At 43.7% G+C, this 26,233-nt stretch overlaps 1 protein-coding gene across 4 annotated transcripts in view; it reads left to right on the top strand.

Annotated features, from left to right (window-relative positions):
* The window catches only part of STRBP (spermatid perinuclear RNA binding protein), a 73,792-nt gene that overhangs the window by 13,489 nt on the left and 34,070 nt on the right, over nucleotides 1–26,233 (top strand). For 3 of the 4 annotated variants that reach the window (XM_066201368.1, XM_066201364.1, XM_066201363.1), the window contains exons 2-13: nucleotides 8,485–8,660; nucleotides 10,821–11,038; nucleotides 11,761–11,926; nucleotides 13,661–13,805; nucleotides 19,080–19,174; nucleotides 19,588–19,683; nucleotides 20,325–20,436; nucleotides 21,013–21,110; nucleotides 21,572–21,683; nucleotides 22,379–22,471; nucleotides 23,313–23,512; nucleotides 25,482–25,643. In XM_066201368.1, the coding sequence (XP_066057465.1) occupies nucleotides 8,658–8,660; nucleotides 10,821–11,038; nucleotides 11,761–11,926; nucleotides 13,661–13,805; nucleotides 19,080–19,174; nucleotides 19,588–19,683; nucleotides 20,325–20,436; nucleotides 21,013–21,110; nucleotides 21,572–21,683; nucleotides 22,379–22,471; nucleotides 23,313–23,512; nucleotides 25,482–25,643 (1,500 nt within the window). In that variant the 5' untranslated portion in view covers nucleotides 8,485–8,657. The remainder of the gene's footprint in view (nucleotides 1–8,484; nucleotides 8,661–10,820; nucleotides 11,039–11,760; nucleotides 11,927–13,660; nucleotides 13,806–19,079; nucleotides 19,175–19,587; nucleotides 19,684–20,324; nucleotides 20,437–21,012; nucleotides 21,111–21,571; nucleotides 21,684–22,378; nucleotides 22,472–23,312; nucleotides 23,513–25,481; nucleotides 25,644–26,233) is intronic. The other variant, XM_066201365.1, reaches the window with a different exon arrangement.

Below are 26,233 nucleotides of genomic sequence, written 5' to 3'. Positions count from 1 at the left end.
ACTATTTTTTTTTCTTTTTAATTTCAATGACCTATTAAAAATAAGCAAACAAAAGAGGGCTGTGGAATTCATTACTCATCTCAGGAAGTTCCTATGGATAAGACTAACAGATAGAACTTAGGCTGAGAAATTAATTTTGTAGCCTAGCTTGTGGTCTACAAACTGAGCATTTCCCCCAGTGATGTCCCTGCTAAAGTCATCCTTTTTTCATTCCATGGCTGTACCGTGCCGTGTGAACTGGAGAGAGGAATAATAGATGAGTTTTGCAAGTGAAGTTGGCAGATCTGACAGCACATGCGTGCAGTGGAGATCTGCTGAAGCAAGAGGATGCTGGATTGAGCCCATCTAAAATATTTTTAGACTCATGATTTTCCAGGGAAATAGGACTTTTGTTTTTATTTACTAATTCTGTATGTTTCTAAATATGTTTGTGGCTCTTTTTCTTCCTCTTTGCCAAGCTGGGACATTCTACTACGAGATCTTATGCAAGGCAAATGGTGGACTTGGGTCACAAATGACAGTTCTTTCTCTGCCATCTCAGCCTGGTGTGGTGTTTTACTTTGATGGGTATTGTTGCTAGCTTTTATGGCTAAGTAAGCTAATTCAAATCTTTTGGTAGGGTTATAGTGCATTTGAAGAAAGTAATTGTGTTCTGAGGCTGAAAATGGATGGCAGCCAGGGTACCCTTCCCCAGAGAGAAACCCCAGTGCTCTCTGTTGAACGGGTGCTGGGTTCTGAAGGGTTTCAAAAGAGCCAGTTTTGTTCCCTAAACAGCCCAAGGTTTTAGTTACAAATTCTGTTTCAGACCTCTCTGTGGCATTGCATGTTGTGACATTGAATCAAACTTAAAATAACGTGGTTGGATGGGCAAGAGATGGCAAGAGAAAACACTTAAAACTTTAAGCTTTTAGTAACCCAGAAACTTTGTCAATGTGTTCTTTGACAAAACAGCCAATTAGTCAGGAAGTAAAAATTTAACCTGAACTTGTTCAGGAGTCAGAGTGGAACTAAAACATGGGAAAAGTCTGATGGAGGATGTGCACTGACTGGGAGCACAAGAGCTTTTTACACAATACTCACAGAGTCCAGTGATCTTCCATTCCAAATCCTTTTAAATCTTCTTCCTTTAATTTAAAAAAAAAAAAAAAAAAAAAAAAAGAAGAAGAAGAAGAAGTCACTGAGGCAGCAAGACTGACATACCAGAAAATGCATTTCAGGGGAGAGTCATGAATGTTTAAACTGGCTGAAAGGCAGGCAGGCACAGTAACCAGGGGGGTTTGCAACAGCGAAAACACAGGGTCTGTAAAACTGACACCAGGGGAGAAACTTCCTTAAACTTCACCTTTGAGGGTTGTTGAAATTTCAGTCAGCAGGAGGGCATTTATTCTTAAAAACTTCTTAATGCTTTGACCCTTCATGTAAACACTGGGAAAATGCAACTCTCAAAGAGATATTTTCATTGTGTTACTTGTAAGAATTACTAAATTTGCTTTGTTTATAACCAGAGCTTTAGAATCCACGTTGCTTTTCTCTTTCCTCTTACTAATTCCCAGGATATGCATTAGCCTGGGCTGCAGAGCAGGGGACAGACAGCAGAGCCAAAGTGTTTGGCTGTTGCCTCATGGAACTGACGAAACTGCAAACCACCAGTACAAGCAGATCCAGTGTTAGGGTAGGACAGTTTGGGCCACAGCCTCCTCCTTTTTGCTGAACTTGTATTTTATTTACTGCAGCACAGAGGGAATGCCACACTTTTCCATGCATGTGCCTTTGCCTCCTTGGCAGCAGTTCCCCCATCCTGGCTGAGTCTCTGGGCTGCAGCTCGGGTCCACCTGCAGAATCCCATAGTCTATGGGATATGAATCACAGCAGCAAAGAAACTGGGGCACTGCAGCTATTTCAGTGAAGTGAAGGGTGCTGGGGAAGGAATGTCCCTGTTCTCAACCTCCTCAACATCGTGGCTGCTTCCTGTGCAGGTTTTTTTACCTTGCAGGTAAAGGCAGCGCTCCCAAATCCAGGGACGTGGGCAGTCTCTGGGAGTTTGAGATGTGCGAGGCTTTAGTGCTGGGCTGTGCTGCAGGACAGGGCTGGTGTGGTGAGGACCCAGCATGGCACTAACTGGGTAGAGGAGGTAGAACTGTGATTCTCTTTTGGAGAATGTGATGTCATTTCAGGCATAGATCCAGAATTTTGCTGAAACCAGCTCTGTCTCTGAGAAAATGACATTGCAGATGGTGAGTGTCATTTCAGTGTAATGTAATCCTGTTATTAATTTAGTTAATTTTTCAACTGTAAATGAATACAGTCCGAGTTAAGAATTTTGGCTGATTTTGAGTGTGAATGTCGCACTCTGGCTGCAAAGTACCTTCATGTTTCCTTTGACCAGTTCAGCCAGGAAAGCAGGAATGCAACATTAGGTATCTCAAGTCACAAATCACTTCAGTGTTGCACAGACATTGAGAATCCAGTGGTGGTTTCTGCCTCGTCTCAAATGAATACTTTGCTATTCATTATTTATGTACTATCTAATCTGTGACTTTTTATTTAAGACACCTGCCAAGAAATGCACCTTTCAAGATATTTTGTCTTCTGTGGTGCTCAGTTTTACAGGCAATTCAGTTTTGCATATTTCTTACTGTTTGAACAGGAAAAGCATTAAACTGTTCACGTGTCAATTTGTTATTTGAGTGTCAGCAGCCAGTTTTTAGAACTTTCTGCACTTGGTCTGTCTTTAGTCAGTCTTGCATCTTGACACCCATACCAGGAGGTGAAGGCAGTTTCAAAATTATTTCATTAGAGACCCCCTGTAGGCCTGGCTCTGCTGGGGGTCGTGCAGGTTTCAGGGAATGTGAAACCAAAGAAATCTAGAGGGAGATGTAAAAAATCTTTATAAAAAATGCCTCGAGGTCTGCAGCTGGTGTGCTGCTCTGAAGCCCACCTGGTGAGTGTGGTGAATACCTTCCTGTCCTCAGGAGTCTGAAGAAGGTTCAATCCCAGGTGGATTTATATTCTTTCCAAAACTCTTATCTTTCTTATACATTACAATTCAATAGCTGCAGTTATTTCTACGAATGTCTATTTCTTTCTGAGACTGGATGGTGTGATTCTATCTAAAACAGAGCATTTTTTTCCCCAAATGATTGCAGATGTGCTCACACAGTGCCTCTGTTGTTCCTTTTTTAACCTTCCTGTTAGGCTGGTAATGATTTCCCCTTAGACCATCTTTTCACCTTCTTTCCAGGAGCTAAAAATATGAGCTACACTCTGCACATCCCTGTTTCCTTTACCTTAATGCATTCGTTTAGATTAAGCAATTGCTTGCCTTTGATTCTCCAACTTCTTTAATTACTGCAGCAGTGTGATTTCTTCTGGCTCTTTTTCCATTCCTCACCCCACAGTGGAGGGGAATCCATGTGTTCACTGGTTTTCAGTTGCATCTGTGACCCGAGGGTCGTGCCTTGGCACAGATGGATTCTCTCCAGGAGCTCTGCAGCCGCTTCCTGCACGCTGACAAGTGGGCAGCTGTGCTCCTTGCACTGTGGGCGTTGTCACAGCTCTGGACCCTGGAAGGTGACTTTGATTTCTCTCTTCTGATGGTCCCAGATCTGGTTATCAAGTTTGTGCCTACCCTGCCTCTGGCACTTAAAGCTGGGTGTGGGGGCTGCCTGGCAAGGGCTGCTCCCAAGAGATCTCCGAGCACAGGAGCCTTTGATAGAAATATTATGAGAACTGAGCAGGCAGGAGTAATCCCAGACTCCAGTATTTGTTGTATAAAGTGTAAGAGTTTGCCAGAGGAAGTACCTTTTCAGCTTCTAACTATAGTGTTGCTTTGTAATTATTCATTTGGATGGAAAATTCCAGCCTTCTAAAGGTTATCCCAGATGCGTCTTTGCCAGGAAATGCATTACATGGAAAATAATAAAACTCCTATGAACACAGAGTCTCCAGGTGAAATTGGATGCTGAGCATGCCGCTGGAAGCAGACTGAGCCTTGTTAAATATGTGTCCCAGTGTTACAGGGCACTGCTCTCCACAATGCTGCCGGGGCTCTGAGTGGCCAGGATTTCTCTTTGTGTGGTAGGGAAGGAGGAAGTCCCATACAAGGAGCTGGGATTTTAAATAGTGAATATCTGCACAAGGCACAGGTCAGTCATATTTTGCAGATTTCTCTGCCCTGTGCTCCTCTCTGAATCCTCATGGATTGTATTTCTTATCTGTTCCCCCCGGTTTGTTGATACTTTTAACATGAGGGAAAACTATTTTGATATTTCTCTGTCAGTTATTTTGACATTAATCAACACTGCAGATCTTGTTTTGTTTGGTGTCTGGGTACATCATAAAGAGAGTTGCTGAAAGAGTTCAATTACAATATCAGCATCTCTGCCAAATGTATTGAGCTGTTCTGAAAAGCGGCTTGTCTTTTCTGACCCAGATACACAGTTTCCAACTGTGGGAGATGCTGCCAGAAAGACTCTTGGCAGAAGGCCAGTAATAAAATTCTACTGCAGAAAAACACAACATATTTTCAGCAGCACTTTGTGTGGTGTGATGAAAAATTACCTGTCTCCTGCATGCAAAGCAGAGGCTAAAATAAACTTCCAATTTGAAGTTGCAAGCCTCTCATTCTGACTTTTGAAGGTAACAAAACCCGGTGTAAATTCCAGTTACTGTCTATTACTGTGTGTGATACACCTTGGGCTGTGTTGGATACTCATTGCTTGGTTATTAGCAGCTTCTGTTGTTCTTGTTGCCCTGTCAGTATAAACTCTTGTCTGCTCTTGCGGTGCTGCAAACTGCAGTTCTCCTGGGCAGATACTGGTGTCGGGCTAGATTCAGAGGGTGCAGGGTGTTTTTAAGGCTTCAGCTGAATATTGTTAGCGTGTGCCTTCTTGATGGAGCATTTAAAACCAATTTTCATGGTGTTCTACTTGGCCTGGCCAGGAGCCTGGAGAGCAGCTCGCTGAAGTGAGGGGTTTGGAGCTCTGGTGTCCAGTGAGCCCAATTTGCTCTTCTCTGCTGCACCAGTAACGTGAGGTGCTGCTGCAAGGGGATAATGGGGTGCCAGACACAGCTCGTGTGTCCTTTTTAGAGGCTCAGAGCACCCTAATTCTGGTATTTCAGTCCCCATGGAATGCAAGGACCTGTTTCTCCTGCCTTTTCACCTGCCTGTTCACAGGCACTCAGAGGGAGCTGAGCACATTCATCACCCCTGGCTGTTTAACTGTCTGTCCCCTGGGAATGCAGCTGCAGATGCAGGAATATCTCCTACTACAAAAGCCTCATCTGAAATTCTTTTCGTTTGTCTTGAGCCAAAGCATAAACTTCCTCTGTGAAGGATGGGATGTTTAATGGAAACGTTGCTACACTGTCATGATGTTTTAATAACATTTCTAATGTGTCAAATCCCCAGTGATTTTAAACCACACTGCAGACTCCAGCACAGCTCCACTGTGACCTGGTTTGGAGACAGAGATTATTTACTCTTGTTTTACACTTTAGGGGCATGTGATGCAGACCAGAAGTGACTTTTTCAAGGTCACCAAGGTCTCACTGGTGCAAGGAGCTCCCTGTACAAGTTTCCCAGCAAGTGTGGGTGGCTGCCCCTAGGTAAGACAGCCACACATTTAAATATTGTGCTTTTTAGTCTGAGCATCAACTGTTACTTCCCTGAGGATGCAGGAGCAAATATCCTGCTACAGTCTGGTAGTGGAATGAGGCTGTTGGATTTATGGAATTGCTGCTCACTTCACATAATGCTTTCTGATGTATTTGGTGCTGAGCTATGTTATGCTGCCTTAGTCCATATGGTTGGAGCAGATTTGATTTTGGTTTTCCTTAATTTAATTCTGTGTGCTGTCAAATGTACTTTATTCTGTATATTGTGTCTGCACTTTTATAGTAAACTCCCTCCTGTTTAGTGCTTTTGTTGAAAATGTTCTCTCAAAGTCTGAACTAAATTAGGGTTTCACTCCTATGCGTGTTTCTGAAATATTCGTAGGATGTTAATGACTTGGAAGACATCGTGGATCAGCTTCGACTCAATTTTCAGGATTTTTTCCCAGCTTTCTGAATTTTATAATGAAGATCCCTTTGTAATCAATCTGTCTGTGCCCTGACTTCAGCCATGCTCTGCTGAAAAAAGGGCAGGTAAGGAGCTCATAAATACCTTCACCCAACAGCCTTTACTTGTCACTGAAAACCGAACCTGCCTTGAAACCAAGAGAACAGGTCACTGCTGCACACAGTGCTAAGGAGAGGTGTTGGTGTTTTCACTTCATCAGCCCAGCAGAGATAAAGGCCCATGGTGGCCGTGACACTCACTTCCAGCCTGTTTTGGATTTTCCAAGAAGCCCCGGGCACAGGCAGGGCTGCCCCCAGGAGGGAGTGAGCGCAGAGCCCGGGAGGCTCTCCAGACTTGCCCTCCGAACAGCAGCCTGCTCAGCACTTCCTGAGCACCACAACTTGCTCAGCCAGCTATCTCTGTCTGCCTGCTTGCCGCAGCCTGGGCGAGCTGATAAGCAACACCTTGCAGTGGTCTTGGGAGGGAGGCCGGGCTGGGGTCTGGAGACATTGTATTGGGCATATGCTGAAGTCAGCAACACATTCCGGTGCCCTTCTCTCTGCCTGGAATTGCCAAGTTACAGCTAGCACAGAAGATAACAAACCAAAAATGTGAAATGTGGGAGTGACAGGGAAGAAGAGTAGGTGAAGATAGCTGGAATTCAGTTTGGAGAGAGAAATAATTTGAAGTAGATTATCTAGAAATGTGTCTCATAAAAGTCTCTCTAGTTTGCTATCCGCTGACTCAAGTTATTATTATTAAAAAGCAAAACGACCTTGTAAAGAGTCTGGCTGGTTCTGGAGATGGTGAAAGGCTGTTGAATGTGGAGGAGCTTATGACTAGTTCACAAAATAAATACTGCCAAAGCAGTGATCTTTGCTTAGTTTTCCTCCCAGCTACCCCTGTCTGACTTCCAGAATCTCTTGAGAGAAAGAACATCCCGTTCATTGATTGCTTCTGGGAAACAGTTTGGGAGAGTGTTAATACACCTTGGTGGGCACTGAGCCTCTGTGATGAGAAGTGGGGTCAGTCAGGGTTTTCATTAGCTTGCTTTTCCCAAGTATTTTTAGTATGACTGCACTTAACTCCCTTGGGGTTTCTTCCTTGGCAGTTTTCAGCTGCTGGAGCAGACAGGTCCCTGCGCAGTGTTCTTGTCTGGCTTTTTGTTTTACCCAATTCTGCATCCTCAATTCAGTGGTGTGACATACAAACAACTATCAGGCCCTTGCTGCCAAAGCTACTAGTCCTGTAAACCTGCTTAATTCTTTCCTAACCAGGGAAATAAGGAAGCAGGATCTGCTGTTACCTTTTCCCCTGTCACATTCAAATCTCTGTGGGATGCAACATTTTAATTATTCCCTGTCACATCACAGGTTTAAGTATCTCCTCAGCTTTCAAGTCATCTCACCTACCCCTCTGCTGTTGCCAAACATGCTTTTAATCTCTAACAATGTCGGGCTTCTCTGACACACAATATGCAAAGCATTGCTGGAGAAGGGGGGGTCAGCATACAGGAGAAAAAGGAAAATATTTTGTATGTGCGTGTGTGTCAATCTGCAGAAATTTACTGACTGGGTTTACAATTGCTTCAAAACGTTGCTGGAGAGCTGATGCAACAATATGTGTAGTGAAAGGAAAACAGGAATTTTCTGCAAGGACTGGAGAGTCTTGCTGTGCAGTGAGCTTATGCTTCCCTCTCTCCCGTTACCTGCTCTGTTATTCTGCTCTTCTCTCTCACAGAGCATTTCTTTGCAGTTTTATGCTGCCAGGGCTGGTGTTGTTTCCCAGTTTAGTACAAGAAGGCTGCTCTTGCAGGCTCTTTTCCGTGCTGTGTGCTGGGAAAGGCAGTGCATGGGCAGCACAGGCGGTGTGGGTGATTTCAGCTCCTCGCAAGTCTGACGTCTGCAGTTTGTTAGAATGTGCTTGTCTGTCTTTAAATAACAACTTGCAGTTATTGCAACCTGAAGCCTTGGTTCTTGTGCAGCATCTGACACAGGATCGAGGGCTGCACTGAGGATTTCCACAGAGAATTACCTTTTGGTGATTAAATGTAGTGTGTTTGATTCCTAGCATGCACATGACACAGAAATGGGGACTTTGTGTGCTGGTTTCACACAGAGCATGTTTGCCATGTTGGATTTCCTGTCTTCCTCATCCCAGAAGCTGGGATTGCCAGGTGGCTGACAAAGCTCCCTGGGATCAGCTCTAACTGGCACGGGAAAGTCGTTACACGTGCGTGGGCACATCACAAAAAGTTGCTTTCCACAGTGACATCTGTTTGCTCAGATATAAATGGATCAGTGGCCGTCCCATCTGGAAGCTGGGGTGCTCTGATCAGTGGTTTGCCTCATGCACTACATCCAGCACTTCTGGAATCAACACGCCATCACTGCTGATTTCAAGTTGTTTCTCTCTTTTTGCAGGTGAATTAGAGAGAGTGACTCCCAGAGCATCTTGGCTGTATGAACTCTTGAGCTGTCAAGGGACTGAGAGGCTTATGAAGAGGTTCTGTCAGGCAAAACAGTGCTTAGCAAAGACACCAAGGAGGAGGGAAAAAGAGAAAGGGAGGGAGAGAGAGCTGAAACACTAACAAACCATGGTAGGTATTTGTTGTCTTTCACAGGGGTACATTAAAAGTGTTTTCTGCTGCCAGGCTTGCATGGGGCCTGATCAAACCCAAGGGAGGGGATTTTCTGACCTTGTACTAACTGAGGGATGGTACTGTGTGCTTTGAGCAAAGCAAGTGAGGTTTGATGTATTGTCAGCCTCTTAAAGCCAGAGAGTGTTCTTGTGAGTCTGCAGTACATGAATTATTAAATACAAACGAAGGGGATGCTCATAAGGTTTTCTAATAAAACTGGCATTAGCAGGCTGTAGCAAACAGCATCAGTGACCTTGAACTTGCAGATTTCATTACCAAATGCTCACATTCCCCTTCCACTCCAACCTCACAAAAGCAAGTTTTGATTATTGACATCCATGTGTGTGTGATTGAAGGTGCCTCTGTGCACACTTCGTGACAGTGGAGATGAAATGTGTGTAGGCAAATATACCTGGTGTGTATGGTTTAAGTGAGGAGTCACTTCTCATTTGCCTGGGTTTGGCTGCAAATAGAAATGCCTGAGATGTGGGATTTGTGAAGATGTGCAAGTATGAAGTATTGTGATGGTGAGATTCTGAAATGTGTTCACAAAAAGGCAATAAACCTTCTCAGTTCCTGAACAATATGAGTGGAGAGCAGTTTAAACACACTTATATATTTTTTAGCCCTCTAAGGTAATTACTGAGAGAATGGAAATGAGAATAAATGCAATAAATTTTAAATACAATTGCTAACGTTTGTGTGGCTGGTTGCTGCAGGTAGGCCGTGTGTTATATCTGTGTTTTAAAAAAAGACCTAAACCAAGACTTTTATCAGTTCCAGAGCGAAAGGGAGAAAGAACACTTTGCGAAGCAGAGCTGTTCACATATTATATTTTAAATAGTGTCCCACTCTGTCATTCTTTTTGGCCTGACTTGTAATGAGTTGATCTTGTCAGCCCCTCTTCATTAGAAAAGAAAATGCGTCTCATAATTAGGAATTACCAATTTGTTTCTGTTGCACTGTTGTAACTGAGGTTTCCTAAGGTAGAAGATGGTGGGTGAGTTGTTCAATGCAGCTTGGCCATTTCCCTGCAGCCCGGCTGTATCCATGTTGTGGATAACCACAAGAGGGACCTCCTGGAAGCATTTTGCAGCCTATCAAACTGCAGGGGATAAAACCAGCCCCTGACGGATGAATTGTTACTGCCCAAATTATCCATCTGGGTAGCAACACTAAAATTAGGAAGGGAATGATGGCATGACCTTCAATGGGAGAGACACAGGGAGTGCAATAAACCAGGAAATCATGGACAGTTCCTTAATAAGGATCCAGCCCAGAGGCCTCTGAGGTTGTTCAAAGGCCCCTTATGTCCTTAGGAGTCAGTACACCTACAAACCCATGAAGTAGGGGTGAAAATGACACCTCATTAAGGTGCTTAAGGTGTAGGAGGAACAGAGGGGTTTGGTTGGTGATTCCGCTCTGGGAGGCTTTAAGGAGGCTTTCAGCAGTGACTGATGTGTCTGTAGAGACCAAGACTTATCGCTGCCCTTGCCACAGGTCTGTGCTGTGATCACAGCTGGTCTGGGGCACTGTTTAGATCAAAAAAGTCTCACCTGAATAGTCTGCAGCAAACCCAAAACTTCCTAGCACAGGTTACCCAGCTAGTGAAGTCTACCTCCCTCAGCAGTATCACTCAGGACTCTGAGTTTCGCTGCAGACTTTTTAAATTAGTACTGTAATATCTTCCTATTCATTTGAATGTTTTTAAAAAAGAACTTTCAGTCTCTTACCGTTTATCTTTATTCTCATCTTCATTCATGTCTTTGTAAAGCCCTGCGCAGTGGCTGAGCCTCTCACAGTTCTGTACTGCCTGTGACTTCATCTGCAGCAGCAGCAAACCCGCGAGGGATTGGCTCTTTGCCTGTTTCAAGGTGTGCAGCTCTTATCTGTGGCATAAACAGAGGAGAGAGGTTGCTGCACTCAGCCCTTCCAGAACATGCCAAATTGTATTTGGAGAGTATCAACGTCTTTTACAAAATAGGAATCATGTCTCCTTGCCCACCCTCCTGTCCAGTCTGCACCCTCCCTGCCAGGCAGGGTTCCCATTCAGGCAATGTCCTATCAATACTCCAATAACTTTGTTTTGTTTTCTTCCTGTTTCCCACTCCGCCACAGAGATCGATCCGATCTTTTGCTAACGATGACCGCCACGTAATGGTGAAACATTCAACCATTTATCCATCTCCAGAGGAGCTTGAAGCTGTCCAGAACATGGTGTCAACAGTAGAATGTGCCCTTAAGCACGTCTCTGACTGGATGGATGAAAAGAACAAATCTGCGAAGTGTGAGGGTGATGTGGAAGCCAAGGAGGAAGCTGCAGAAGGCACTGCCAAGTGAGTGAAGCCTCAGCTCACAACGTGTCCCTGTGCTGCTCTCAACGGCTCCTTCCCTCCAAATAAGAGTCGTAGTGTTACCTGGGTCTGCTGCAGATGAATGGTCATGGGAGGAGGGGGATATATTTGGACTTTCTGAGGTGGGAGCACATGGGGGAGCATGCAGTGAATGGCAATAAGCGCAGTGTGGGTAGCAGCTGCTCTCCATTTCTTTGCTAATTTTACTGTGATGTTGTGAAGTTGCATTTAGCAGACAAACTTTTCAGCAGTTTGAAGCAACTACAATTCCCTGGAACACCCCAGTGCAAATCGCCAGCCATGTGCTTGCGGGCTCCTGCAGTCTGAAACACAAAAAAAGTTTTTATAATCCAGCAAACAAAGTTTCCTAAGCCTCCGTTACTTTCCATTATTGCCATAGTTTCACCCCAGCTGGCAACTCAGGCCCACACAGATGCTGATTTTTTTCTAAAAAAATAATCCAAGTGTGTAGTAAATGCTTAGGAGACAACTGGATGAGACAAGAGCCGGTGCTGGCCTGTCAAAGAAGCATTTCTTGCATTTTACTCCATGCTTTTAAACAACCCTAGTCTACAAAACTGGCTTTTGTGACAGTGTCCCTATATCGCTTTGAAAATTCTTTACTGTGGCTCTTAAATGTGCCCCTAAAGTGCAGCTGGAGAGTAACACCCCCTCCTAATTACCCTAAATTGTTTCGTTTCCAGGGATCAAGGTGGTCGGACGTTATGTGGCGTTATGAGAATTGGTTTGGTTGCAAAGGGCTTGCTGATCAAAGATGACATGGATCTGGAGCTGGTTCTCATGTGCAAAGAAAAACCCACAAAGACCTTGTTAAGTATCGTTAAAGACAATCTCCCGGCTCAAATTCAGGTGAGTTCCTTTGGAGCAGTCCTCCCACAATGGCTGATAGCACTGCAAGGGCTATTTGGGGAAAGGCTGGAATTTGTTCCAACAAGAAAGACAAGTGATATAAAGGAATATACTCTGAATCTAGGACGGCATCTGGGGCATGTGACATGTTCAATGTGGTGACATGAAGTCCTCACTCACCAAATGTAACCTCTTAGTGCTGTCCTTGCCCTACTCCTGTTTGTGCTGTCAGCTCCCTGGGAGGGCAGCTGGCCTCTGTGTGTGTAACTAACCCAGGGTGGGTTTGGGCGCTCTGCTCCACCCAACATGAGCTGAACTGCAGAAATCTTCCCTGCTCAAGTGTGTCACTCGGTCCCTGTTGTTGTCCCCTGCCTGAACCTGCAGTTCCCCATTGCAGCTGCTTTGCTTGGGCTGTTCCCACATAAACCCCTCTGTGCTGCCAAGGTGAGAACATGTCACTTCAGGTGGACACTTATTTGGGCTCATGTTAATCGTGAGCTCACATTGTTTTTATTTATGGCTACTTAATCCTGATGGTGGCATCCAGCAGGCAGCAGATGCAGCTTGTTTAGGGATACCACCTCTGTGCCAGAGCTCTGAGGCTGAAGAATCAGTCCGGCTTCCAGACTCACCAACACTGGTGCCAAGGAACTGCCCTCAAATGTTCCACTGCAAGCGCCCCTCTCCAAACCACAACCAAACTCAATCTGCTTTTCTCCTGATCTGCTTCTCTCCCTGTGTTTTACCATTCTTGACAGCTGCTAGTTCTCACCATTCATTTTCTCACACAAAGGGCTTGTTTTAGTGAGCTAATGTTGTTCCTAGAGATGTGGCCTATCCGTAGCCAAAAATGCAAAGGATCTTTTGAGTAGTAAAGAGTAAATTTTACTTGTTTGAAAATAATGGGGATGTACTGAGTATTAAAGAATAAACCTTGTAGTGAGGCATGAAATGAGGAGGGTTGAAAGTAAGAAGAAAAGTTAGTATGTGCTTCAAAAAAGGGAGATAACAGAATAGACATAATTAAAATATGTGAAGACTGAATAAATTGAAGGGACAGGCAGGTAAGATGCTGTGGGGAAGGACTGTGAGGGATTACAGAAAAGATGAGGGAAGAGGTGTCTGACTGGTGAAATGCTCCAGCTGTTGTGGGCACGGCAGAGGAGGAGAGGCTCTGCAGAGGGATCACATGCTGGAGGCGAGGGAGGGTTTAGGCCCATTAGTGGACAAAAGGAGCAAGTGAGGCACGGAGACTCGGGAGCTTCTGCTTTGCTGCTTTGAAGGCTCATGGTGAGCAGATGCTCAGCCATTTTCATCCCAACAATAAAGGAGCTGCAGAGCAGACTGCAGCAGGGAAGGGATCTGAATAGACATCCTAACCATGGTCTGCTGAACCAGGCTCCCCACAGAAGGAGTGGCTGGAGGCCTCTGAACCATCTGTGGCTGCCCTTGTGCTTCTGGAGGGTGAGAGAGATCCCAAAGGGCTGCTGAAAGACCTGCAGCGGGATCACTGCAGAGAATTGTGATACAGTGCACGTTAATGGAGCAAACTGTAAGGCAGCTGCAGCACTGGCTACAAAAAGAAATGTTTGAAATTGTTTTTAATGAGGGAGGCAAGGCCGCCTTTGTTACTGCAATGCCCTGTAGCCTTCTCATTAGCTGCGGCACATACACGGATTCTTCACTTTTTCAATCGATTGGGAGAGTCTTGAAATCTTTCTTGGTGACTTTCAGAAACTTACAGAAGAGAAGTATCTGGTGGAGGAGCATGTAAATGAGGCAGCTATTGTTATCCATAACACAAAGGAGCCCAAGCTCACTTTGAAGGTGATACTCACATCCCCTCTCATCCGAGATGAAGCAGAGAAGAAGGAAGGAGGTACACAGAGCGTTTTAACTTGGTTTTAAGACTGTTCTAGCTAAATGTCCTGACTGTGCAGCACAGGGTTAATTGAGAAGTAGGTTTTTAATCATGCATCATGTACTGACTAGGCTGGCTATTGCCACCATGAGTTATATTATTTGTAACTTTAGAAGACAGCAGTCACTTAATTCTCTTGTAAATATGTGTAGTTTTCCTTTGCAAGCAATATTCCTACAGTGTTAACTCTGACATACAATTAGATCTTATTTCTCCTTTCTTTCAGACTTGCTATTTAATTCTTGAGCACCTGGCGCTGCACAGTCTTGTTTGCAAATTAAGTCAGTCAAGTGGGATTGGTTCATAGTTTCTTGAAAAACTCGTAAAAATGTTTCTCTTTATGTAAAAGCCCTCTCCTGCAAAGCTCGCCAGTGTGTCGTCCTGGCCCTCAGTTTATATTGATTGATGATGTGTATGTTTCTGGCTTTAAGAACTTCCTAACTGGGATACAATTGAAGTTATGGTGCTGTGATACAGCACTTTTGCTTCTGAATTGAACGTTGTACCTCATGTCCTTAGAGCGAAATAGTTCTAGAAAACTGTCACTTAGTCCTTTCTCCTCCTTCTCCCTCACCGCGGTGTCCTGAACAGTTCCGTGCCCGTGCTGCAGGGATGGTGCCTGTAGTACCAGTGAGGCTGGAAACAGACTCTGAGCAATAGAGAAGAGCAAATGTAGCCATACTTTGTTGTATTTTTAAAAATCTTTTCAGTAATTTCTGCTTCCGCTTCCCAAACCTATCCCTAGAAACTTTGCCACTGGATGATGTCAGACCTTTGACCAACTGGCCACTCTCTGTCATGACAACTGAGGCAGCTGGGCCCGTGTGGGCTAGGGAACTCCCTGTCGCTCTCTTCCCATTTCTAGACTTGCCACAAGTCCTTTGCTTCCTCCCTCTCCCACATGGAATACCGACGGGATGAGAAACGTTGGTCAGTTTCTCCTCATTTTGTTGGAGGCGATGGCAGGAAGGATCCCTTTCCAAGTGACATGTAACACTTTGGCAGCAGTTGAATGCAGAAAAATCTTACAGAACAGATGAATGGCAAAGATCCCTTAATTACACTGGCTGTTTACTCTCAAATTAGCAACAATGCTGTTTCCAAGACCATTAAAAATAAACTGCATATTGCTTTAGTTGTTCAGCTTCCCACAAGATGCTGAGACCAGCCCCGGAGCTGCTGCAGCTCATCCATGTTCATGAGAGAGCACAGAGTGCAGGACATATCCCAGTGAAGGATTTGTGAGATTCCCATAAGGGGATACAGTTTTACACAAAGGCTTCTGCCCAAGTATTTTCTTGTAAAAATTGATGCTTTTATGCCAGCAAAGTCCAGGAATTTCCGAATTAATCTCAGACTAAAGGAGGATTGGAATTTTTATGCTTTCTCATGCTTAAAACTAGCTGGTCTATTTTTTTTTTTTTCAGTATCTTAAAATATTTTCAAGTCTCTACTATATTTTTAAAATTTAAAATGGTTTTACCACCTCTCCTGAAGTGGTTACACAGTGTCATTCTGTGCAGCTGCTGAGGACAGGGAATAGGGTTGTGGATCTCATTGTAAAGTCCAGGTTCCTTGGCACTGATTCATCACAAAGAACAGAGACATTTATCATATTCCTTTCAAGGTATATGGAGCATTATGCAGATGTCACTAAGTAAGTTGAAAGAGGAGGGATACATTTTTTTTTTGTAATCTTTCCAACCATTTAGATTGGAATCACTAAAGATTCAGACCAAAAAAGTTTCATGTTTAGTATCAAGTGAGAATAACTGGAGAAACTGGTGGAAACACCTTGATCTGCACAGCATTGCCATATTTTTTCACTACCACTGAACAGTATCAACCAATTGTAAATAGACTTCCTCTGCAGTTTTAAAAACCTGTCAGTTGGCTCCATGCATTCTTTTGACTGAAGGAGCTCAAAGTACTGCTGAATTTGCCTTTCATCTTCCATGTAAGATAGGCCCAGGCTTTCCCGAGCCTTCGGAAAACTGACCAAGGTTTCTGTGGTGGGATTAGCACTAATCTGTCCTCTAACAACCCAGGTCAGGCCAATGGCCCTCGTTACCAGTGCTCCCATTGTTCTGTAGGAATGCTGTGTGTGCCTTCATGCCCTGATGTCAGAATGTATCGAAAAACATTCCTGGATTTCTCTTCAGTCCCCACCTCTTTGGAAAAGTGTTCATGTTTAAGATGTGGTGTTTGTCCTATTTGTTTTTGCTGCTCCTTAGCAAAAATAAATAGTGGCCCAGTGTGTGTGTGCATTTTGGTGTTTCTCACAAATAGCTACCTTTAAAGCTCTGCTTTCTCATGTTGAGAAGTCAAGCACCCAAATTTGCCTTCATTTTGCATCAGCTTAAATTTCAAACTTCTTAATAAACTGAATTTTTAGTTACAGCATCAAATATAAATTGGGCTTTCCAGACCAGAACCTTGTATCCTGAAAACCAGTTGCTGTTACTGAGCATACAGAAACAACAAATTACGTAATTACAAACAAGCTGGCTCACCAAAGTGGGGCCGAAGTCCCGTTGCTCCAGGAGCAGGACGTGGCCAGTGATGCTCCCAAGGGGCCAAGTGCCTCTGAAGGGCAGCAAGCCCCAGACTGCCCTCCCCTCTCTGGAGAAGACAAGGCTCCTCGTATGGCTCAAATGAATGGAGCTGGCAGCTCCTGTGCGAAGAGAATGCTACAGCAATGGGGAGAGAATTCCTGAGGGACTGGTTCTGCGCTGCATAGTGTGAGCTAACGTCAGGGCTTTAGAATTTACTCTTTACTGAACTCCTTGGATCACTGCCCTTGTTAAAACTACGAGGAAAAAAGGAAAGCTTTGCAATCCCGTTTGAAAATTTTGATTTGGTCTCACTTTCCTGACTGGCAGAGCATGAAGAAACATGCCATTCTCCCGAGGGGGTCTGAAGGGAGCCCGCTGCAAGCCGCTCGCCCTCTTCACTGCCTGTTCTCTTCATCTTTCTGTTTAATAGAATCTTGCACCCAAAAGTTGGCAGACTGCAACATCAGGACACTGGGGCTGAACAAGCAATTGGCTAAATTCTCCAAGATATTTGTAAATTAGACCTTGGAAAATGGTCTGTAAGAAAAAGTACAGTTCTGAATCCTTGAAACACATCTTAGGAGGTTTTTGGTTCACCTGAATGACAGGTGACGTGTTCTGTTTGCTTTGTAGTTTAAAGGAAAAATTAATTTACTTTATCAGTGGCTGCAGCACTCTTTAGCAAAGCCTCATTGAACACGGAGTCCCAGTTCACTGCAAAAAATTAATGATTTTGCAGTCAGTCACCTTTGCCATTTCTAACGTTTTAAAATAAGATTCTGATCATTCATTGACAGTACTTGTTTGATACAATACTTGAGCTTTAAGCAGATGTTTATATTGTCTGCAGTGAAGTTTTCTCCGAGAACTACCCAGATGGATGTTGAGTAATCCCGTGCCACAAATGTCACTCCTGAAAACAACAAAACTGCAAAGGAAATTTCGAAGCAAATCTTGTGTTCCAAAGTGACCTTTTGTGCTCAAAGAAAGCCAGAGCTTTTGAGACTTTGCAGCTTTCATTTGGAAAACAGACAAGAGGAGTGATTAATCCAAATCCTGGAATGCTGTTGATGAGGGCAATAACAAACAATGCAAATATCTGCTGTGAAGTTCACAGGGGTTAGAAAAGAAGCTTATAGCACTTGAGTCAGCAGCTGTGAACTGCAACCATCACCTGTCAGACAAGATACTGGTTCTGTTCAGTTTTACACCAGTGGGGTTTTTTTGCTTTGGGCTCTTTTATTCATCATAACATCAAGTGCTTTTACCAGAGTAACCTTCCCAGGAAATGGCTTAGGAGAGGCAGCCTCAACATTAAAGATGCAATTGCTTATACAGCCAATCCCCTTCAAAGGAACCCATGAAAATATTCCTGGAGATGGCACTAACAAATTGATGGTACTTTTTCCTCCTAACTTGTCCTGGTATTTTAGAGGTCTTGTTGGATTTTACTCATCTAGCAGAGTCTTCAGTTTGAAATGGATTTAGTATTTCATTCGGCTCTGCAAAGGTCTCTGAAGACCTGGAGAATTAACCATTATGAATAATGAAGAGAGTGTGTTTCCAAATTGTTTATTTTTAAGTCAAGAGTAACTATGTGTTCATAGGAAAATGTCGTATTCTAGGTCTTACCTAAGCCATGGATTCATTTTGTTATTCCAGGTGTTCTGAACATCAGCTAAAACTAGTATCTTTGTAATGTGATTTCACAGAAATGTAGAAAGCCATTTTTGTCGTTTCCAGAGAATCTGGATTTTACAAACTCCTTTGGATTAAAGTAAAATAAATACAGAAGAAAGGAGTGAGAGAGAATTCCCCTTAATGTAGAAGTGGACGTGGCTGCTAATAGCAGTTGTTACAAGTTGGTTGATAAAAGGGAGGAAGGCAAAAAAGTGTAAACCTGGACAGAAAATACCAGTGTCTTGTCTCTCAAATCCATCTTTGAATTTCCTCTGTTGGTTTCAGTTGCTGTTGGGAAGCTTTAACATGAGGGCACTTCCTCTCAAATAAATGAATGACCTGGAAGTTACCAAACCCACTCTTTCATATGCTCTGGTTATATGAAAGACAAATCAAACTAAAGTTTTGTACTAGCATTTCCTGTATATTTCTTTCATTGAATTATACTGGCTAGTACTGTTCATGCAATAATGTTTCAAATATATTCAATGTTTTTCTTTGGAATTCTCAACAATTGCATGGATATAATTTTTCTACCTATTACTTTTTTTTTATTACCCCCTGAGAATATCTTCCTCTTGTCCAAAGAAGCTTTGAAATTCTGTGCCACCTTTGTGGAATAGAAGTCACAAAGAAGAGGAAAAAAAAGCCCAATACATCCCAACAGGAAAAAAAAAAAAGAAAAAAAAAAAAAGGAAAAGTGCTATAGAGCTATTTTCTGCCCTGAAATGTGTTCTACATTTTTAATAAGATCCCAGATTGTCTGTAGCAGTGGCCATCTTTATTATTACTATTATTTTACAAGGAGTGAATGCCTTTGCTTCTGTTGCACACGTGCACATTTACTACCTTTAATGGCTTGTTTAAATTAAATAACACCGTGCACTTAAATTCTGGGAGTCTTATTATCTCATTGAGATGCTGCCGCTCTTTTTGTATTGTGACAGAAACCCCTTGGTCAAATTGTATCTGTCTCTTTTTATCCCATTTTTACCAGTAGATAATGTTGCGATGAAAGATCCTCCGGACTTATTGGACAGGCAGAAATGCCTGGAGGCCTTGGCGTCTCTGCGGCACGCCAAATGGTTTCAGGTTGGCTCTTTGTTCTTACCTTGTTGTTATTGTAGCCTTGCGAGGTTTAATTTGAGACAGTTTTAATTTTAATGCCTCTTTAATTTCTGACTAGTCCCTCCTAGAGCAAAGGTCTAGAATTCCAACCCAGTGCTGTACTGTGCGAGGGCAAACGTGACAGGGAGACAGTCAGCTGGTCCAGAGTTGTCATGAGGCTACAAAAGCAATCTTGACATTTCGCTGCCTTTTTTATACGTCTCTCTAAATTCAAGGTTACTTTTATAAAGTGTTTTTATTTTGCATGAAGCTGATTAAGTATTAAGTAATAATAATTTAAAACCAAACCTATCCCAGGACTCTGTGCATTTAAAAAGAAAAGCAAAACTGAAGACCAGGCTTTTGCAGGTGTATTGGAATCATTTTGTTTGTTTTAGGCCAGGGCAAATGGACTAAAATCATGTGTAATTGTCCTTCGTATTCTGCGGGATTTGTGCAACAGAGTCCCCACATGGGCACCGCTGAAAGGCTGGGTAAGTACAGAAAGAGCTGAAGGCCACAAGGTCATGTCTCAGATCTCCTGAGAGTTGTAGCAGTGTCTGCACTGGAGAAAGCAGAGTCTTGTATGAGACTGCTCCTTCCACCCCTGCTCCTTTGCTCCCCATTAACTGCTCCCTGTGTAGGGGAGAGAAGGCAATAGGTTCCCACTTTGTTGCCTTCCATTCCTCTTGTTTGGTCCTCTAAACTATCCTGCTCCCGTGACGGTGCCGCTCCTGCCAGCGGCTGTTGTCCTTGCCTGGGGCAGGTTTGCTCTGTATGCCTGGGGAGGAACACTCTGTAGGGCAGCAGAGGTGGTGCTCCTCTTGTGTGGAACTGAAAACCCTCTAAGAGGAGAACATTCACCTGGCTTGACTTTAGAGACCCCTCCTCTTTGACTTTTTGGGCAGACACTGGAGAGCAGCTGGTGTCCTCAAAAGGTCACTCAAGAGGAGGGGACAAAGACAAGTGCCCTGCATGAGGCCGTGGCCGCCTCTGGGGCAGGTCTCTGTCCCTTAGACCTGTAATGGATTACAAAGCGACCTGATGTGAATGTTCATCCCCTCTGCTCCCTCATTTGTAACTGCAGTCACAGTTACCCTTGTGTCCATACTAATCATAATTTAATGTCTTCTAGCCACTCGAGCTTATATGTGAAAAATCTATAGGTACTTGTAATAGACCTTTGGGCGCTGGGGAAGCCTTGCGACGAGTGATGGAGTGTTTGGCATCTGGAATTCTGCTTCCTGGTAAGGGGCCAAATGAACTCCAGGAACACAAAGGGATGGGCAGCCCACCTTAACATTTAGCTGTTGCTCTAGGATTATATGAGAAATGCCTGCCGTGAACTCTGAACCTGCCATGGAGTGCAATTAATGGTTTTTCCTTTAAAATTAAAAGGAAGGATTTTGCACTGTGGTCACTGTGTGAATGATACTGCCACTGCAGGAGAAGTTAACGGGAAATGTTAGATTTGTTATAAATTAACCCATACCTCATTAAGGGGTTGCAGGCAAATAGACTTAATGATTATCTGGTTTCTACAGATTCCTCGAAATCTACGTATCTGTCCAAATTACGTGTTTTCTTCCAGACCTACTGATTTCAGCTAATGTTATCACCCGTGTGCAGTGTTTACCCTGATAAGGTCTGTGGCCACTGCAGGGGTGTAAAACCCCGGGTCAGTTTGCGTTGTGTGAGGCCTGACTCCCTGCTGGAGAAGGGATGCTGCCCACTCCGCAGCAGCTGGGCTCAGCTGCTCAGTCAGTCCCTGTTTGCACACTCTGCTCGTTCCCCTCAGTAATCCCCATTCCTCTCCCTGCCAGGGGGCCCGGGGCTGCACGACCCCTGCGAGCGCGAGCCCACGGATGCTTTGTCTTACATGACAGTTCAGCAAAAAGAAGCCATTACACACAGTGCTCAGGTAGGGAACTCTGTGTGTGCTGCAACAGTGAGGAAATCAGCTCATTAGCACCGTTTCTCCTCTGCCAGGATGGCTTCTTTTCACGGCAGTCCTGACAGATCCTGTGCTGCCTTATCCTGGAAAGGTTAAACCATAGTTCAGGAGTGCAAGAGTTAAATGTGTGAAATCTTACCCTTGCAGAGGCAGTGGGATGTCTGTGCACCCACCTCTGCTCTCAGCACAGAGCCCCTGGGTGGGCTCCCTGTCAGTGTGCCCTGCACTCTGTGTTATAGAAATTCATGAGTTTTATGTTTTTAGACATTAGCATTTTCCACAGCTATTGCTGAGGCCAGCTGTAAAAGCTGTCTTCTTGTCTGTCAAAACCACAGAAGTAGTTTTGTGTCTAAAGACTTACTAAAAAACTTGGGCAACTGAAGTGAAATCTTGCTGTGATTCATTTGTGTTTCTACTGTGCCTTTCAGCATGCACTCAGATTATCAGCCTTTGGGCAGATCTATAAAGTTTTGGAAATGGATCCCCTCCCATCAAATAAGTCATTTCAGAAATATTCCTGGTCAGTAACTGACAAAGAAGGTAGGTATTATTTGTTCCAAAAGTCACTAACTGGGCAGTAAACTAGGAGTTAATTTAGAATGAGTGAAGTTCTGAATTATGTGCTGTGAATGTGAAGTAGAAGCTTTTCTTCTATGTGGGGTGATTTTTTTTTTTAATATTTCATTGTGAGAATAAAATCTGGAAGTTCTGTTCTCTAGAAATACCAAGAGACGAGAGGCAGAACAGCTGTAATATAGCTGATGATTATCTTTAAGCACAAAGTCCCTTGGCATCTGAAGTAGTGTTTGATTCTTATGCTGGCAAGGAGAGACTGTAGGCATGTCAAACAGTATATAATAAGGGTCCATAATAACAATTACTCAAAAATTCTTCCTAGAAAACAATATATATCTAATTTTTAAAAAATTCCATGTGTGTTTTCTTGTAAAAACAATACTGTTGGAGGTCTTGCTTAGACTAAATGTGGAAAACAGCACTGCAGGTTTGCAGTCCTTATCTCACAGCTGGTATTGGACACAGAGATCCTGCCTGGCCTCGTAGAGTTAGCAGTAAACCAGTATTGGCTTTCATGTAGCAATAAGAAAGCTGTGACTGATGGATGAGTTCTTTTCTCTATAAACAAGCAGGGAACAGTGTGGGACTAATCAGACTCCTGCTGTGGGATCGTGTTTTCCTAATGGCATATCCGTATTACAAGGAACTTTATACCCTAGGTACAGGCTCATCTGCTCTGAAGAGACCATTTGAAGACAGTGTTGGAGATGATAAAGATCCAAATAAAAAGATGAAGCGTAATCTGAGGAAAAGTAAGTGCAGCACTTCTTCATTCTGTTTTCAAAGATCTATTGTACAGGGGGAGCTGCTTTAAAAGCTTCTCTGTGTTGGTGTGGTAGAGCATGTGAAAAAGTCTTTGGAACAAAATTGTTGTCTCTATCACCCTGCATTTAGAATGTCAAACACATCTCTGTGCATCTGAATTTCCCCTGACATGCTTTACTAACTGAATGATTTGCATTTTTAAATGGGATTACCCATCAAGTTACACCAGAACTGAAGTTGCCCAAGCAGCTGAGGTATTTTAATGGTAACACCCCTGTATTGTGGGGTCTTTTTGAAGTACTGCAGTGACTTTGCTGAGTGAAGATTACACTCTCTTCACTCTTCCCCTTCCTGACTTAGGTGTTGGTCTCTCAAGACCTACCACAAGGAAAATAAAATGTGTAATCTGCAAAACATGACTGTTGCACATATGCACAAGACTAGAAGTCTCTTGGCATTGTGGGATGCAGTCATTCTGGGGGCCATTTTCATTGTGCTACTTGGATGCCAGTTCTGGATCTGGTTCCCCATTAGCTATAAAACTTGCTACTCCTTTTACAGCAGCCAGGAGGAACACAGCTAGCTGCAACAGAACGGTGTTAATATAAAACCAGGTCATTATAGATGTTTCCCCAAATTAGAACGGCTTATTAAAGACCTAACAGCGTTATGGCTCTCCTCACCCTCATGAGAGGTTGAGGGGTGGGTTTTGCTCCTTAATACAGACAGAAGGCGCTGAAATGCAAACTGTTTCATTTTTCTGTTCATCTTGTTTTGTTTATTTTCCTTTCCCCTCCTTCCCCTACCCCTTCTACTATCTTCTACTAGTACTAGATAGTAAAGCAATAGATCTCATGAATGCTCTGATGAGGCTGAACCAAATCAGGCCAGGGCTTCAGTATAAGCTGCTGTCACAGTCTGGTCCAGTCCATGCCCCAGTCTTCACAATGTCTGTAGATGTTGATGGTACGACTTATGAAGCATCAGGACCTTCTAAGAAAACAGCCAAGCTCCATGTGGCAGTGAAGGTAAGGCAGCCTCAAGTAATCTGCTAACCCTAGATCTCGGGATGGACTATGAAATGTGCTTAGAACTAGTAGTATGCAAGCTCAAAATTAAAAACCAAAAGATTCATTAAGCTGAGCTGCTCACTGTGTGTTCTAAAGACAGCTGGGCATGGTTCAAAGAGCATCACTGGTTTTGTGCTAGCAGGGGGGAAGAATTTCCCAGGGCTCTACAGGTCAGCTCATGTTGCAGTGGACTGAACGTGGTGGTCAAATTCTAGATGGGAGGGGTTTAGTTGTGTTCTGTTCTGCTCCTTCCTCCTGTTGGTTTGGAAATGGCATGTTGGTGGCTGCTTCTTTCTGCCCCTCCTTCTCTGTGTCCACTCCTGGCTTGTGAGCTCCTGGAAATAGAATTCTGTCCTGAGAACCTGAAGAGTACCTCTGTGTACTGGCTAAACTGTGTCAATCGTTTATCCAGTCAAATTTCCAGTAGGACACTGGTATCATTCAGAGACTGGTCAAGCTGCTGTTGCTTCCTGTAGGTGCCCTACGTGACAGCAGGACTGACATTGCCCAGTGAGAGCATCCACCAGATGTGCTGCTTAGGGTCATGGCTTAGTGGTGGGCAGGGCTGGGGTAACGGATGGTTGGACTCAATGATTTTAAAGGTCTTTCCCAACCTAAACGAGTCTATGAAAGAACATCTGTTAACAAAACTGCTCTTCTGATAGGAACAGGCCCATCTGTCATTCTCTGCCTCATTTTGTTTTGAGCAAGAATTTCCTTTTTAGAATCTTCATCTGGCAACTTTCTGCTTTCCTTTGATTTCAGTTTTGAAAATCCCATTGTCCTACGTGCTTTCAAGTTCAAAGTGTCCAGAAGTATCTGAGGGCACGTGTTATTCCTCCAGGAAAAGTAGCTCTCTGCATGTGTGTCCCTCCAGACCTTCTGCCTCATTCTTTTGCCTTCCTCCCTGCAGTTTAAAAAACAACAGCAAAAAAAAGCCCAAAAAACCCCCTTGCCCTGAAAAACTGACTGCTCTGCCCTTGAACCTCTCTGCGTCAGTCAGATCTGTGCTGGTGCCGACCCAGCTCTGTTTTCTCTGAATTTACACATCAAAACATCCGCGATTCAAGCCAAGAGGAAATGGGTGGTGTGCTCGAGACTTGCTTTTTTTCTTTCTTTCCCTTCTCAACAGACCCAGACCCTGCCTTCCCTGTCTTATATGAGGGCATAATGTGAGATTTCACTTTCTAATCTGACCTTTTTAAAATGCAGAAGCCCTGAAAACACAGCCAGATATACCCCAGCCGCATGGGAGCTGAGCTGGGGGTTACCCAGGCAGTTCTCAGCTCAGGGTTCGAACACAGTCATTTTTGCAGACTTTGTTCTTGGCCCTAAATTTTCAGCAGAGCTTCAGGTTCCTTTCAGTTTCCTTTGCCCTATGTGTGGTAGCTCTGTGCAGCTGGATCAGGAAGCTGGTTAAGGTAGAGGCTGGCCTTGCTCGTGGAGGATGTTTTTGAAGGAACTGAGCTCCAGAAGTACCATCCTGTACAAGGCTTTAATTATCACAAGACTGCTGGTCACGTTTGCCCCACAGTCCATCTCTTGATCTGTCCATAGACACAGGGAGGGGGGAAATTGTGCATGAAACTACTTCCTTCTAAGGCCATTAACCAGCGTCTTTAATTTCTTACTTTACGAGGAAATCTTGAGATGATGAATGATGCTCATGAGTATCTTCAAGACTAAAATTCTGCTTTGTATTGATTCCACTTTTGGAAACCTGAAATTATTTTCCCCATTGATATTGTATTCCCTACTGAAAACCACTGAAATGGGTATCTCCATTTCAATTAGGAGAGAATTAATATTCTAAGCAATCTGCCTTTTTAAAATGTGTGGCGGATTGTTTGTTGTGTTGTGATCAACTTTGTATTTGTTCCTGTTCTGCTGCCTCTGTCTCAGTTCATTTCATGGGGCTTTGTTGTAGGTTTTACAAGCGATGGGGTATCCAACAGGTTTTGATGCAGATGTGGAGTGTGTAAGTTCTGATGAAAAATCAGATACTGAAGGCAAAAATGAAACAACGTCTTCAATCTCAAGCAATAATAATACTGGAAATTCCACAGCTGACACCTCAGCTACCCTAGAGGTGAGGATTGCATTGGAAGTACAAAAGAGGTGTGGGGTTTGGGGTTTCACTTTTCATTGGGGTTGTTTTTTTCTGTTCTACTTGTCAGAATGGTAAAACATAAATTTCTTCAGTTGGGAGACAATTTCCAGACAGTGTGCAATCATGAATAACTCAAACCACATACATGTTTAGCCCACTGAGAATTTCCAGGGAAATTGACTATTTTTAATGGAACTGCTCTGTTTTTATCCATAGCTGAGAGAATTCTATTGCAGACTGATCTGGTGTGCTGAGATCTCAGCTTTACCTTGCTTTCCAAGCAGTTACAGGCCTTTCCACTGAAACACATGACTCAGGGCATGAGATTTCTTCACTCTGAGCTCGGTAGAGCCCAGACATAATGAGAGGGAATAGCAGAGACATGTGCAGGGCTGGGAAGGCCAGTCTCTCCTTTCGGTGTGAATGCCTTTCATTTCAAGGAACTTGACACCACAGCCCCACCTTCAGCTTCGGATTCTCTCAGGGTTGCAATTCCAAGTGCAGCTGGTGTCATGTTTAGTTTGTGCAGGCACCAGACCAGGCCATGAGGACAGTAGCCCTCACCAACA

Source organism: Chamaea fasciata, unplaced genomic scaffold, assembly GCF_029207755.1.
Source record: "Chamaea fasciata isolate MVZ Bird 193981 ecotype frontalis unplaced genomic scaffold, bChaFas1.0.hap1 SCAF_20, whole genome shotgun sequence".
NCBI classification, from domain to species: domain Eukaryota; kingdom Metazoa; phylum Chordata; class Aves; order Passeriformes; family Sylviidae; genus Chamaea; species Chamaea fasciata.
Note: the sequence above shows the minus strand (reverse complement) of the source record. Positions and strands in the feature narration are given on the sequence as shown.